This window comes from Triticum urartu, chromosome 2A, assembly GCF_056163025.1.
Source record: "Triticum urartu cultivar PI428250 chromosome 2A, HENAU_Tu73, whole genome shotgun sequence".
NCBI classification, from domain to species: Eukaryota; Viridiplantae; Streptophyta; class Magnoliopsida; order Poales; family Poaceae; genus Triticum; species Triticum urartu.
The window spans coordinates 356,637,908-356,653,575 of NC_141874.1; the positions used below are offsets into that span (position 1 = coordinate 356,637,908).

The following is a 15,668-nucleotide window of genomic DNA, read 5'->3' on the forward strand; positions in this document are numbered from 1 at the left end:
CAACGAGGATCAAGGTAAGGTTATCAATTTCATATATGTTCTTTGGCAATTCAAACAAATATATATATATATATATATATAATTTTACAACACAGGTAATGATGGAGTAATATTTGAAGAAGACACAGACGAAGATGAATACATGTTCACCGGTGAAGGTATGCTTAATACAATTAAAATAAATTTGCAACATTACAATACTACTTACTAAATTTAATATGCTGTATATTAAATCAGAGTGGGGCAGAGAAGTGGAAATTGAAATCATAGAAGGCGAGGAAGACCTCAACCCTGATCCATATGATCTTGTCTACGGCAACATACCAACAAGCACAAACGTGCTCGAAAAAGAAGAAGATTGTTGTTTCTGCCATGCAACCAAATTCAAGTATGAAAGTCAGGGATTATGCTGCAAAAAAGGACAGATAAGACTAGCCAATCCAAATACACCACCGGAACTAATGAGGCTTTGGACAAGCAACGACTCTGATGCAAGACATTTTCGGCAAAATATAAGATTTTTCAATGGGCATTTCTCGTTTACTACACTATACTGCCAGCTCGACAAAGACACAACAGACATGCGAACGGCCGGTATTTACACCTTTCGAGCACATGGTCAAATATATCACAACATACACTCATTTGGTAATAATCACTCAGATCCAAAGCATCTGGAACTATATTTCTACGACGATGATCCAAGCTTACAGCATCGATACCGTCGTTGCCGTGAGGAAATGTACGAGCAAGACAAGCATGTGATTGCAATAATAACAGATATCCTACGCGGTAACCCGTACTCTCAACAGTTTAGGAGTTTGGGACAAGCCCAAAACCTTGAGGACTACAGACTGATCTTGAACCTTGACCAGAGATTGGACCAAAGAACATACAAAGAGCCAATCAATTCGGAGGTAGCTGCAGTGTGGATTGAAGGAAATGAAAGAAGAGATACTTATGACAGAAATGTAATATTAAATGGGAACAACAACGAAAAAGAGCACATTCGATCATATTACGAGTGCTATGATCCGTTAACGTATCCTCTATTCTTTCCAAGAGCTGAACTGGGTTGGCATAGGAAAATCCAGAAGAGGGAAACACGAGAGGAAGATATTGGTGCTGAAAATATCAGTAATGACGACGACCCAGGTAAAAAAATTCAAATACTATTAGATAAAAATTCAATTTTCATATACTACCACCTATGCAACTAACTTTTTATGTTGCAATATTTGCACAGATTCGGCCAATGGCCTATGGGTAACAATGAAAGAATACTACTGCTATAAATTCCATACACGACCAGGCATATTCAACCCAATTTTGCATGGCGGACGCCTTTTCCAGCAGTTTGTTGTAGATACATACATCAAGATTGAAAGCTCCAGACTGGATTACATCTGGCATAATCAAAAGAAAATAAGGGCTGGCCTATACCAAGGCCTTCTAGACAGCATTCAAGCTGGAGAACAGAATGGAGATGCGGTTGGAAAACGGAGAGTACTTGACTCGTCATTTATTGGAGGACCACGAGATAAACTTCGTCGATATCTCGACGCTATGGCTTTAGTTAGAAAATATGGTAAGCCAGACGTATTCCTAACAATGACCTGCAACCCCAACGGGGAGGAGATAACACGTGAACTAGAGAATGGACAAACAGCACAAGATCGCCCAGATATTGTAGTTCGTGTTTTTAGGGCGAAGCTACAAGAAATGAAGAAGGAACTATTTGAGAAGGGCATTCTTGGAAAGGTTCAGGCATATACATATGTCATAGAATTCCAAAAGAGGGGATTACCCCATGCTCACTTTTTGCTCATCATGACTCGAAAATACAAGTACACATGTCCAGAGCAGTATGACAGAATCATATCCGCAGAGCTCCCTAACAAGCACAAGTACCCAGAACTATACAAGATGGTAATCAAACATATGATGCATGGTCCTTGTGGTGCATTGAACAAATTTTGTCCATGCACAAAGAATCGTCCATCATGCAAGAACAATTATCCAAGACCATTTAACGAAACTACGATTCAAGGCAAGGACTCCTACCCAATATACAGGAGACGCAACGACGGCCGGACTGAAACGGTCCGAAATTGCAAACTAGATAACAGGTGGGTAGTTCCTTACAATCCCTATCTGTTAAGGATGTTCAACTGCCACATAAATGTTGAGATATGCTCAAGCATTAAAGCCGTGAAATACCTCTTCAAGTACATCTACAAGGGTCATGACCGAGCATCCGTATCCGTAACAGACAAAGTAGACGAAGAAGAAATCGACGAGATTAAGCAGTACAAAGACGCCCGGTGGGTGACACCTCCTGAAGCACTGTGGAGAATATATGGCTTCGAACTAAGTAAAATGCACCCACCAGTCTTGCAACTGCAGCTACATCTCCCAAATATGCACATGGTTTCATATCATGGCATGGAAAAATTACAGAATGTTATCGACCGTGAAGACACGGAAAGATCAATGTTGACTGCGTACTTTGAAGCAAACAGATGGTATGCAAAAGCACGAGGCATACTATACAGAGAGTTTCCGGAACATTATACTTGGCAGAGTCAGGGGAAATTTTGGCAACAGAGGAAGCGAGCCGCTGTGTTCCAGGTTGGCAGGATCGTCTCAGCACACCCGGCTGAAGGAGAACGATACTATCTTCGAGTCCTCCTAAACCACGTGACAGGCGCCACCAGCTACGAAGACCTACGAACAGTCGATGGACAAGTAATGCCAACCTTTCGAGAAGCTGCAGAAAAAAGAGGTCTCATTGAGGCAGATAGCACATTGGATGACTGCATGACAGAAGCGGAGTTGTTTCGGATGCCATCATCGCTACGAAGACTATTTGCGACAATCTTGGTTTTTTGCGAGCCCAGCGACGTACACAGCCTCTGGAACAAACACCTTGATGCAATGTCAGAGGACTACAATAGAAATTGCAAATGCAAACACACAGTCGAACAGATGGTTCTGAAAAATATAAGAGACATGTTGCACTCAATGGGAAAAGACATAGAATCGTTTCCTCTTCCAAAGATCGATGAACAGCATGAGATGACAGACGACATACCGAGGGAGATCATTGAGGAAACATCCATCGAGGTGGAACCCGAGGACACATCTTTGCATAAGAACCTAAACAAGGAATAGAAGGAGGCCTACGACGAAATCCTAGCAACAATTGACGACCATAGAGGAGGTATATTCTTTGTCGATGGACCTGGAGGCATGGGAAAAACTTTTCTTTACAGGGCTCTCTTAGCCACAATACGCGGACAAGGCAAGATTGCTGTAGCGACAGCCACTTCCGGTGTTGCTGCTTCAATAATGCCCGGAGGGAGGACCGCGCACTCGAGGTTCAAGATTCCACTAAAAATAGATGAGGGGGCTGTTTGTGGATTCACAAAACAGAGTGGGACAGCCAAACTACTGAAAGCAGCATCACTAATAATCTGGGATGAAGCATCTATGACCAAGAGGCAGACAATGGAGGCGCTAGACAGAAGCATGCGGGACATAATGGACAGGCCAGAACTTCCATTCGGAGGAAAAACAGTCGTATTTGGAGGGGATGTTAGGCAAGTGCTACATGTTGTCCGAAAGGGAACAAGAGCTCAGCTAGTAGATTCATCACTACGCAAGTCTGTCCTCTGGAATTCAATGCGTCAACTGAAGCTCGTGCGCAACATGAGGGCTCAGAACGACCCGTGGTTCGCAGAATACCTACTACGCATTGGAAACGGAACCGAGGAGACAAATGATGATGGTGAAATACAACTACCTACAAGTATATGTGTGCCAAATAAGACGGATGACAATAGCCTTGATAGACTCATCGACAATGTCTACAAAACGGACAATGCGTCCCTAAAAGATCCAAAGTACATCACGTCAAGAGCAATTCTATAAACAGGGAACGACTCCGTAGACAAAATCAACCTAAAAATGATTGATTGTTTCTAGGGGGAGGAGATGGTATACCACAGCTTCGATTCGGTAGAAGACGACCCACATAACTACTATCCACCAGAATTCCTAAACACTCTCACCCCAAATGGACTGCCTCCACATATGTTGAAGCTCAAAATTAATTGCCCAATCATACTACTCAGAAACATCGACCCTGCTAATGGACTATGCAACAGCACGAGGTTGGTCGTACGTGGATTTCAAAAAAATACAATTAACGCAGAGATTGTGGTGGGACAACACTCTGGAATGCGAGTTTTCCTGCCCAGGATACCATTATGCCCCTCCGACAATGACATGTTTCCGTTCAGTTTCAAGAGGAAACAGTTTCCAGTTAGACTCAGTTTTGCAATGACAGTAAATAAATCACAAGGCCAGACAATACCAAATGTCGGCATCTACCTGCCTGAACCGGTTTTCTCACATGGTCAACTATATGTCGCACTATCTAGAGCAACCGCGACATCAAACATAAAAGTACTAACAGGTACACATGATGAGAGCAAGCAGAAGAACAAAAAGACCAGCATAGACAACACATACACAAAGGGAGAGAAGAAAAAGAGAAAGAAAAAGACCAGTACAAGCGGGACATATACGAAAAATATTGTTTACAAGGAGGTCCTAACCAAATAGGTAATACAACCTTTCAATTTCTTCTTCAAAATTTCAATTACTACTTGAAAGGATCATCATTTAAAAAAACTAAAGTGTTTATATTTCAAATTACATTCTTCATTTTCTAACCTTAAACATACTACTTGGATTCTACAGAAACATTGCAGCCAGATGACAACTTCGCAATTAGAATTCAGAACTTCATCGTCTTCAAGGAGACAAGACTCATTTGTGTATATACAAACAATTCATGATTTCATTCTCATGTACAATGTCCTCAAGAAAAAAATCATTCATAGTTTTATTAATCATGTGTCAACCAAACTCATAGATGGTTTTGCTACAACCAACACTTTACTTTCAATTTAATTTGTGATTATATCCAACTCCCAATGCTTATATATATGTGATGTACATAGACTGCTAACCCTGCTCAAACTGAAATACATCTATTTGACATTTAAAAATAACCAGAAAGAATGAATATTCATGCAAAGAGTACCACAAAGTAACAAAACAAATCACAAAGTAACAAAAGGAGAACAGGATCAGATCAAATTCTAATTTTTATGTGATTCTAAAACGACCCTAAAGCTAACCTAGACTACTGATAGTTATTTCACATATTAATTATTATCAAACAAATATTAAAACTAAATCTAATCACACGTGCTTAAGTTGGATCAATATTAATAGGGGTAGGGGGGCTAACACTGCCAATGCCGGTCCCAAGCCCGGAAAAAAGTGGAGGGGCCAAAAACAAATTAACACTGCACCTTAAGATCCCACACAAAGCACGGGCTAGAATTTTATATTATACTGTCGCTCTGGATTGTTGTATCAATCAGACAGATATGAACTTACTCTGTGAAGACAAAGCTGATGCTTTTGTTTGGTATACTAACATTGGTTTAAAATTTGTTCAAACACTACACGGTGTTATTCAGAGCTAGAGCATGAAAAGGAGTTAATGTGCTTGACACATGCAGACGGGCCTGAAGAAATTGGTGGAAGAGAAATGTGTATCTGCTTGAGATGTATCCTCTTAGAAATTACTATTGGATAGTAAACATAAACTGGAACTTCACCAAGCAATTGATTTTGGCACATTGAAGAAAATGCTCAAAACAAATTTGGAGCGGAGAGCCTGCAGATTTGTACCAGAGACAGTTGAACAATCAAAGAGTAAGGTGAGATTACAAAATGTAATTAATTAATCTCCATTGCAATCAGAGTGGGGAACAAAAGAGAGAAGAGGGGAAATGACACGCATTACCTTTGAAATATTGGAGGCGACGTCACGGAAGCAGCGGGGTCGAGGATGGGTGTGAAGACGAGCTCCCCGTCGCCCTTCTCGAAGAAACTGAGGACGGGGGCCTCCGGTGGTGGGCGACGAAGCGGCAGCTGAAGGAGGGGGCGGTGGCGACGCCTCCGCATAGCTTGGAGACGAGGGAGGCGCGGAGGAGCGAGGAGGGCAGCGGGGGGACGCGGAGGAGGATCTCCCCGAGGAGGTCCTCGTCGTCCAGCGGCGCGGCCGTCGACGGGTGGCGGCGGCGGAGTGCTATCTCGTCGCCGCCGGCCTCGTGGCTCATCTGGATGTGGATGTGGGGCTCGACTGGAGGGAGACGCTTTTTTCTTTTGAGAATACTGGAGGGAGACGCATAGGAGGGGTGAGGAATACACGGGCTGGCCTCACTTGAAAAGCTCACTGACCCTTGGATTACGGCCCAACAAACATAGAAAAAAACCTATGCTTTTATAACCCTAAAAAACAATTACCTATGCTTCTTTTGAGGGTGAAAAAAAAGATGCCTATGTTTTTTTGTGAGGGTTAAAAAAATGTCTATGCTGATTCATAATGTTAGTGTTTCTCTAGAAGAACTAATGTTACAGTTTTCTCTCTAACTATCCAGGAGGACGAGCTCTGCAGAGATCTACGAGGAAGCCGGTGTCGGCGTTCTGGGAACGGGGGTCCTCAGACTTGCCTGCCTGCGGCCTGCGGCGTGGCTCAAAGGGGGGCCCAGCGCGGCCCATCTTCATCAACACAGACCCAAGACCCTCGCGAGGGGCCAAGCCTCGCGGGGAGGACGACACGGAGCTTACTCAGGCACGGCCTCATCAGGCTGGCTCGCGAGGAGGCGGAGAAATCAAGGTGGGGTACCTCACGAGGTGCCGGTGACGCAAGCCATGACGACCAAGGGTGCCAGGCGGGCGCCAGCCCGCGCAGTGTCCTCCTTTCCTCTTTGGTGCAAAGGGAGCAAGCGCAGGCGAGAGCATCAAGCAAAGGCACCCGTTTCGGTGCAACGAGACCAAGACCAGCCCAATGGCAGGGAGGAAGTCATTGTGGAGCCCAAGCCAGCGTCACCACCAGAGTCTTTGGCAGGCGAGGACCAACTTTAGTCAGGATAAGTGTACCCGATGTTCCCCTTCAAAATGGCCAATTGTTGGCGCCCTTCCCGCTCAATATTTGGGAAGATGATGAGGACATCAATACCATTGTTACACCCATAGCCCCTACTGTTACATATACTGGATCAATTACTAGAGCTCGCGCACGCCAATTAAATTACCAGGTACTTTCGTTTATTGGTAATGATTCTAATGTTCATGAGATTATGATGCTGCCTAAATTGGATACATTTGTTTTGCTTACAAATGAAGGGTCTAACTTGGAGAAGGATGAACATTGGAGCAAGAACACGCATGGAGTTGATGGCATGCGCAAGGGGATCAAGAACGGAGTTACAAGTAATGATTTCAGGACTTTGAAGCCGCCATAAGGAGTGCATGAAGCCTTGGACGAAATATACAAGATGCCACTTTATAATATTCGTCCATAGGCTATTCTAGGTGCTGCGTCACCTTATTAATGGGCCAGGCCCATGTAATTTCGAAATACTTAAGTATAAGCTATTTTTAGAGTCCGTATGTGTGGGGAAACAAGAGTTAGGGTTGGTTTCGGACCCCACCCTCAAGGGCCACGAAATTCCCCCCTCTTCCTCCATATATACAGCCCTTAGCGCGTCGTTTAGACTTTGGGGGTTTTGTTTAGATTAAAAGTTCGCCATAGGTGCAACTTCGCATACTTCGTTTGTGTCCAACGACCAGACCAAGACGTCACAGAACCCCACCTTGATCAATAAAGCTTTCATCTTATATTCGCAATATCCCGATTGCAATCTCAGTTTCTTGCTTGTTCTTCGTTTGCTCGCAGGAAACAGACCCTCGTGGTCAGGTTGATTGTGCTCCGGCGTGGTCAATAACCCTCGGAAGTTGGTTTAGCGATTGCTAAGGCGCGACGTCTCGCACGTTCGTAGTCAGATCGTCAAGGTCGACTCCCACAAAAAATGATAGCCACCATCTCATCGAAACATTGGGACACCTTAGCCTCTATCAAGTGGTATCAGATTTCCAGGTTGCTCGGTGAGATTTTACAGTTTTTCGTAGATTAGATCGAGTCTGTTCTTCATACCTACAGTCCACGAAAAAGCCAGAAAAAAAAATTAGGGTTAGTTCATCATATCCGAACCAATCTGAGCCTTTCCATAATCTTTTTAGGGTTTTTGCTTTGTTGAATTTGCGGTTGCATCGTCGTGTCAAGTTGCTGGTCTTAGAGTCTAGTCTTTTAGAGTTTCGTGTTCTGGTCATAAGTTGTCACGCCGCCGCCGCACCATCATCATCGCCCATCTACCACTTTTGCTTATCCGCCACCGCTGTGAATCCATATCCATATACCACCACCAATCAGTATCCATATACCACCACCAATCTGTATCCATATACCACCACCGCTACCATATACCACCACCGCTGCCATATACCACAACCATATATCCACCACAATCCGAGTTCTTCTCATATTAGGTTTGTTCTTGAGATCAATCTAAATTTTGATTCGTGTTTCCTTGCCTGCGTAGGTCTCGGGAAAAAAAAGAGTCTGGAGACCCCTGGGCAGTTTTTAGGCCAAAATTTTCATGGGCAAATTTTTTTCCCTATCCTATTTTTAGGCTTTTCTGAGTCTTTTGAACCACGTGCCATCATAGTGATTTTTTGTCGCACTTTTTCGTCGTCGCTGCCCTGATTTTCGAAAAAAAAAGTGAAAAAAAAAATTTCGTGCCCATCCTATTAGTTTGACGAGGGAAGAGTTTTGAGACACTCGCCATTATAGTGATTTTTCGCAAACAAAAAAAAAGAGGAGCGCAAAAAAAGGAGCGCAAAAAAAGAGCGAAAAAAAAAAGTTCCAGAGTGTGCTTTTCCCTTATTTACGTGCAGCGCCGTGATTTTGTTAGTGTTCTAGGCTCGCGTCTCTAGCACGGTCTAGCCTAGGACCAGCACAGTACCGTCGTTGAGCGTTTATTCAACTTTGCATCTCTGAATTAATTATTGCTGACCCTTTTTGCTACCATACTACAAGCCTTCCTAGCTCCACATACATCTACGTCATGCGTTTGACTCTCCCTGGCAATCGCTCTATCCAAGCTTTTGAGAGTTTTGACTACAACGGTTGCCAATCACCGCCTGCTGCTGGGTAAGAACTGGTAAGAATTTGAGATTTGCTTGACGGATTTGTGACACCCGCCACCACCACCACTTGTTAGTAGTCTGTAGGATCATATTCTTGTGTGTTTCTATTGCTGCTAACCATGCCAGGATCACAAGTCGACGAGACTGACTGGGAGAACTTGACGAACAAGGAGCTTCATGATACGTTTCAGCAAATGATGAGTGGACAGGTGCAAGATGTGATAAACAGATTTGAAGAGGCCATGGAGAAGATAGATGGCATGGAGAAGACGTTTGAAACAAAACTCGATAACAAGTTTGCTGAATTGCTTTCGCGTTTTCCACCACCACCACCGGCTGCTCCTGCCGCACCTCTGCAACAACAGCAACAACATCGACTACCTCCACGTCGGGAAACAGCCCTCCGCCGAGCGAGCCGTGTCCCTCTTCAGTCGGGCCAAACTGCTGGTGCTGCTGTTGATACTTCTGTGGCTCCTACTGCTGATGTGGAGGAGGATGATTATGTGGGAGATTATGAGGATGAGGTTGATCAAAATCAGAACTACGTGCCACCACCAGCACAGCAACCATCAGGTCGTCCACATGCAAATAATGGCAATGGTAGGGCTCACCCTCAGGTACGAGATCATGACCATCTCCCTAAACTAAAATTGAATATTCCACCATTTGAGGGTAGATATGTTCCTGATATATATCTTACTAGGGAGTTAGAAACTGAACAACGATTTACATGTTTACAATATCCCGAGGAGAGACGTGTTCCTGCTGCTGTTTGTGCATTCACTAGTTTTGCATGTGTTTGGTGGTCTGAGCATTGTAGATTATATCCTATTCCGGCTACTTGGGCTGCTTTGAAAACTGCTATGCGTATTCGTTGGGTTCCACCATATTATCAACGTGAATTACTTCAAAAATTGCAGCGCTTAAGACAGGGAAAAAATTCTGTAGAATAATATTATCAGGAATTACAAACTGGCATGATTAGATGTGGTATTGTTGAGGAGAATGAAGCTATGCTTGCACGTTTTATGGGTGGATTAAATAGAGAGATTCAGACGATTCTAGAGTATAAGGAGTATACTAATATCACTCGTTTATTCCATCTTGCTTGTAAAGCTGAACGTGAAGTGCAGGATCGACAGGCATTGGCGCGGACTAACTTTTCTGCAGGTCGACCTTCATCATGGACACCACGTGCATCATCTACTTCCACACGTTCTGCTACACCGGCGCCTCCGTCGGCTGTGTAACGCCCCGGACACACCCGCCGGTGGTCGTTACTCCTGGCGGGATCTAGACTGGCCCCACAGATCAATACTAGTCTTTTCTGCGCACTTTGTCCTCACTCGTGCGCACCCGGGAGAAACTTCCCGGTCGGTCACCCATCCTGACACTACTCCAAGCTAAGCACGCTTAACTTTGGAGTTCTGTCTGAATGGGCTCCCGGAAAAGAAGGAATTCCTTATTGATATGAGTAGTCTATCATCCCTAATAAGCCAGGCTATCACATACACCCCCACTCAGAGGAACCGACGTCCTCGTCGGGCCACAGGAACATTCCCTCTTGGCACATACGTCTGTGCTTCCAGTCTAGTACATGTGTCATGCCGTGTGCCACGACGGGTCACAAACGTCATGAACAACATGACTACGCACCTGTCCGCAACCATCCGTGTAACCGCGAGGGTCGGCTCTGATACCAACTTAAGGAATTCCTTCTTTTCCAGGAGCCCATTCGGACAGAACTCCAAAGTTAAGCGTGCTCACCTTGGAGTAGTGTCAGGATGGGTGACCGACCGGGAAGTTGCTCCCGGGTGCGCACGAGTGAGGACAAAGTGTGCAGAAAAGACTAGTATTGATCTGTGGGGCCAGTCTAGATCCCGCCAGGAGTAACGACCACCGGCGGGTGTGTCCGGGGCGTTACACCAGCGCCCCCCTAGGTACCCTATATATAGTGGGGGAGGGAGGGCAGCCGCACCCAAGCCCCTGGCCTCTCCCTCTCCCTCCCGTGACACTCCTCTGTCTCCCTGTGCTTGGCGAAACCCTGCCGAGATCACCGTTGCTTCCACCACCACGCCGTCGTGCTGCTGGATCTTCATCAACCTCTCCTTCCCCCTTGCTGGATCAAGAAGGAGGAGACGTCTTCCAACCGTACGTGTGTTGAACGCGGAGGTGTTGTCCGTTCAGCACTTGGTCATCGGTGATTTGGATCACGTCGAGTACGACTCCATCAACCCCGTTCTCTTGAACGCTTCCGCTCGCGATCTACAAGGGTATGTAGATGCACTCCTCTCTCCCTTGTTTCTAGATGACTCCATAGATTGATCTTGGTGATGCGTAGAAAATTTTAAAATTCTGCTACGTTCCCCAACAGTGGCATCATGAGCTAGGTCTATGCGTAGTTACTATGCACGAGTAGAACACAAAGTAGTTGTGGGCGTCGATATTGTCAATTAACTTGCCGTTACTAGTCTTATCTTGATTCGGCGGCATCGTGGGATGAAGAGGCCCGGACCGACCTTACACGTACGCTTACGTGAGACTGGTTCCACCGATTGACATGCACTAGTTGCATAAGGTGGCTAGCGGGTGTCTGTCTCTCCCACTTTAGTCGGATCGGATTCGATGAACAGGGTCCTTATGAACGGTAAATAGAAATTGGCAATTCACGTTGTGGTTTTGGCGTAGGTAAGAAACGTTCTTGCTAGAAACCTATAGCAGCCACGTAAAAAACTTGCAACAACAATTAGAGGACGTCTAACTTGTTTTTGCAGCACGTGTTTTGTGATGTGATATGGCCAAAAGTTGTGATGAATGATATATGTGATGTATGAGATGTTCATGTTCTTGTAATAGGAATCACGACTTGCATGTCGATGAGTATGACAACCGGCAGGAGCCATAGGAGTTGTCTTAATTTATTTATGACCTGCGTGTCAACATAAACGTCATGTAATTACTTTACTTTATTGCTAAAGCGTTAGCCATAGTAGTAGAAGTAATAGATGAGGTGACAACTTGAAGAAGACACGATGATGGAGAACATGGTGTCATGCCGGTGACAACGATGATCATGGAGCCCCGAAGATGGAGATCAAAGGAGAAAATGATATTGGCCATATCATGTCACTATTTGATTGCATGTGATGTTTATCATGTTTTGCATCTTATTTGCTTAGAACGACGCTATCTTAAATAAGATGATCCCTCGAATTAATTTCAAGAAAGTGTTCCCCCTAACTGTGCACCGTTGCGAAGGTTCGTTGTTTCGAAGAACCACGTGATGATCGGGTGTGATAGATTCTAACGTTCGAATACAACGGGTGTAAGCCAGATTTACACACGCAATACACTTAGGTTGACTTGACGAGCCTAGCATGTACAGACATGGCCTCGGAACACAGAAAACCGAAAGGTCGAGCATGAGTCGTATAGAAGATACGATCAACATGAAGATGTTCACCGATGTTGGCTAGTCCGTCTCACGTGATGATCGGACACGGCCTAGTTGACTCGGATCATGTTTCACTTAGATGACTAGAGGGATGTCTATCTGAGTGGGAGTTCATTGAGTAATTTGATTAGATGAACTTAATTATCATGAACTTAGTCTAAAATCTTTACAATATGTCTTGTAGATCAAATGGCCCACATTGTCCTCAACTTCAACACATTCCTAGAGAAAACCAAGCTGAAAAATGATGGCAGCAACTATACGGACTGGGTCCGGAACCTGAGGATCATCCTCATAGCTGCCAAGAAAGATTATGTCCTAGAAGCACCGCTAGGTGACGCAGCTGTCCCAGAGAACCAAGACGTTATGAACGCTTGGCAGTCACGTGCTGATGATTACTCCCTCGTTCAGTGCGGCATGCTTTACAGCTTAGAACCGGGGCTCCAAAAGCGTTTTGAGAGACACGGAGCATATGAGATGTTCGAAGAGCTAAAAATGGTTTTTCAAGCTCATGCCCGGGTCGAGAGATATGAAGTCTCCGACAAGTTCTTCAGCTGTAAGATGGAGGAAAATAGTTCTGTCAGTGAGCACATACTCACAATGTCTGGGTTACATAACCGCTTGACTCAGCTGGGAGTTAATCTCCCGGATGACGCGGTCATTGACAGAATCCTTCAGTCGCTTCCACCGAGCTACAAGAGCTTTGTGATGAACTTCAATATGCAGGGAATGGAAAAGACCATTCCTGAGGTATATTCAATGTTGAAATCAGCGGAGGTGGAAATTAAAAAGGAACATCAAGTGTTGATGGTGAATAAAACCACTAAGTTCAAGAAAGGCAAGGGTAAAAAGAACTTCAAGAAGGACGGCAAGGGAGTTGCCGCGCCCGGTAAGCAAGCTGCCGGGAAGAAGCCAAAGAATGGACCCAAGCCCGAGACTGAGTGTTTTTATTGCAAGGGAAGTGGTCACTGGAAGCGGAACTGCCCCAAATACTTAGCGGACAAGAAGGCCGGCAACACTAAAGGTATATTTTATATACATGTAATTGATGTGTACCTTACCAGTACTCGTAGTAGCTCCTGGGTATTTGATACCGGTGCGGTTGCTCACATTTGTAAATCAAAGCAGGAGCTGTGGAATAAGCGGAGACTGGCGAAGCACGAGGTGACGATGCACGTCGGGAATGGTTCCAAGGTCGATGTGATCGCCGTCGGCACGCTGCCTCTACATTTACCTACGGGATTAATTTTAAACCTCAATAATTGTTATTTAGTGCCAGCTTTGAGCATGAACATTGTATCAGGATCTCGTTTAATTTGAGATGGCTACTCATTTAAATCCGAGAATAATGGTTGTTCTATTTATATGAGAGATATGTTTTATGGTCATGCTCCGATGGTGAATGGTTTATTCTTAATGAATCTCGAGCGTAATGCTACACGTATTCATAGTGTGAATACCAAAAGATGTAAGGTTGATAATGATAGTCCCACATACTTGTGGCACTGCCGCCTTGGTCACGTAGGTGTCAAGAGCATGAAGAAGCTCCATGCAGATGGACTTCTAGAGTCTCTTGATTACGAATCATTTGACACGTGCGAACCATGCCTCATGGGTAAAATGACCAAGACTCCGTTCTCAGGAACAATGGAGCGAGCAACCAACTTATTGGAAATCACACATACTGATGTGTGTGGTCCAATGAGTGTTGAGGCTTGCGGTGGCTATCGTTATCTTCTTACCCTCACTGATGACTTGACTAGATATGGGTATGTCTACTTAATGAAACACAAGTCTGAGACCTTTGAAAAGTTCAAGGAATTTCAGAGTGAGGTTGAGAATCAACGTGACAAGAAAATCAAGTTCTTGCGATCAGATCGTGGGGGAGAATACTTGAGTCACAAATTTGGTACACACTTAAGAAAATGTGGAATAGTTTCACAACTCACGCCGCCTGGAACACCTCAGCGTAATGGTGTGTCCGAACGTCGTAATCACACTCTATTGGATATGGTGCGATCTATGATGTCTCTTACCGATTTACCGCTGTCATTTTGGGGCTATGATTTAGAGACTGCCGCATTCACTTTAAATAGGGCTCCATCGAAATCCGTTGAGACGACACCGTATGAATTATGGTTTGGGAAGAAACCTAAGCTGTCGTTTCTAAAAGTTTGGGGATGCGATGCTTATGTCAAGAAACTTCAACCTGAAAAGCTCGAACCCAAAGCGGAAAAATGCGTCTTCATAGGATACCCTAAAGAAACTGTTGGGTATACCTTCTACCTCAGATCCGAAGGGAAGATCTTTGTTGCCAAGAATGGGTCCTTTCTAGAGAAAGAGTTTCTCTCGAAAGAAATAAGTGGGAGGAAAGTAGAACTTGATGAAGTATTACCTCTTGAACCGGTAAGTGGCGCAGCTCAAGCAAATGTTCCTGAGGTGCCTGCACCGACTAGAGAGGAAGTTAATGATGATGATCATGAAACTTCAGATCAAGTTACTACTGAACTTCATAGGTCCACGAGGACATGTTCCGCACCAGAGTGGTACGGCAACCCTGTCTTGGAAATCATGTTGTTAGACAACGGTGAACCTTCGAACTATGAAGAAGCGATGGCGGGCCCGGATTCCGACAAATGGCTGGAAGCCATGAAATCCGAGATAGGATCCATGTATGAAAACGAAGTATGGACTTTGACTGACTTGCCCGATGATCGGCGAGCCATAGAAAATAAATGGATCTTTAAGAAGAAGACAGACGCGGATGGTAATGTGACCATCTATAAAGCTCGGCTTGTCGCTAAGGGTTATCGACAAGTTCAAGGGGTTGACTACGATGAAACTTTCTCACCCGTAGCGAAGCTGAAGTCCGTCCGAATCATGTTAGCAATTGCCGCATTCTATGATTATGAGATATGGCAAATGGACGTCAAAATGGCATTCCTTAATGGTTTCCTTAAGGGAGAATTGTATATGATGCAGCCGGAAGGTTTTGTCGATCCTAAGAATGCTGACAAGGTGTGCAAGCTCCAACGCTCAATTTATGGGCTGGTGCAAGCATCTCGGAGTTGGAACATTC

The 15,668-nt window shown here is 44.7% G+C and overlaps 2 protein-coding genes across 2 annotated transcripts; both read left to right on the forward strand.

Moving 5' to 3' along the window:
- The first annotated feature begins 218 nt into the window (after positions 1 to 218).
- On the forward strand, positions 219 to 3,174 carry LOC147985099 (uncharacterized). The gene is made up of 2 exons (XM_087541405.1): positions 219 to 1,155; positions 1,247 to 3,174. The coding sequence occupies exons 1-2, from the start codon at positions 219 to 221 to the stop codon at positions 3,172 to 3,174; spliced, it is 2,865 nt and encodes a 954-aa protein (XP_087397531.1).
- A 177-nt stretch (positions 3,175 to 3,351) lies between these two features.
- Positions 3,352 to 3,933, forward strand: LOC147985100 (uncharacterized). The gene has a single exon (XM_087541406.1). The coding sequence runs from the start codon at positions 3,352 to 3,354 to the stop codon at positions 3,931 to 3,933; it is 582 nt and encodes a 193-aa protein (XP_087397532.1).
- The last annotated feature ends 11,735 nt before the right edge of the window (positions 3,934 to 15,668 follow it).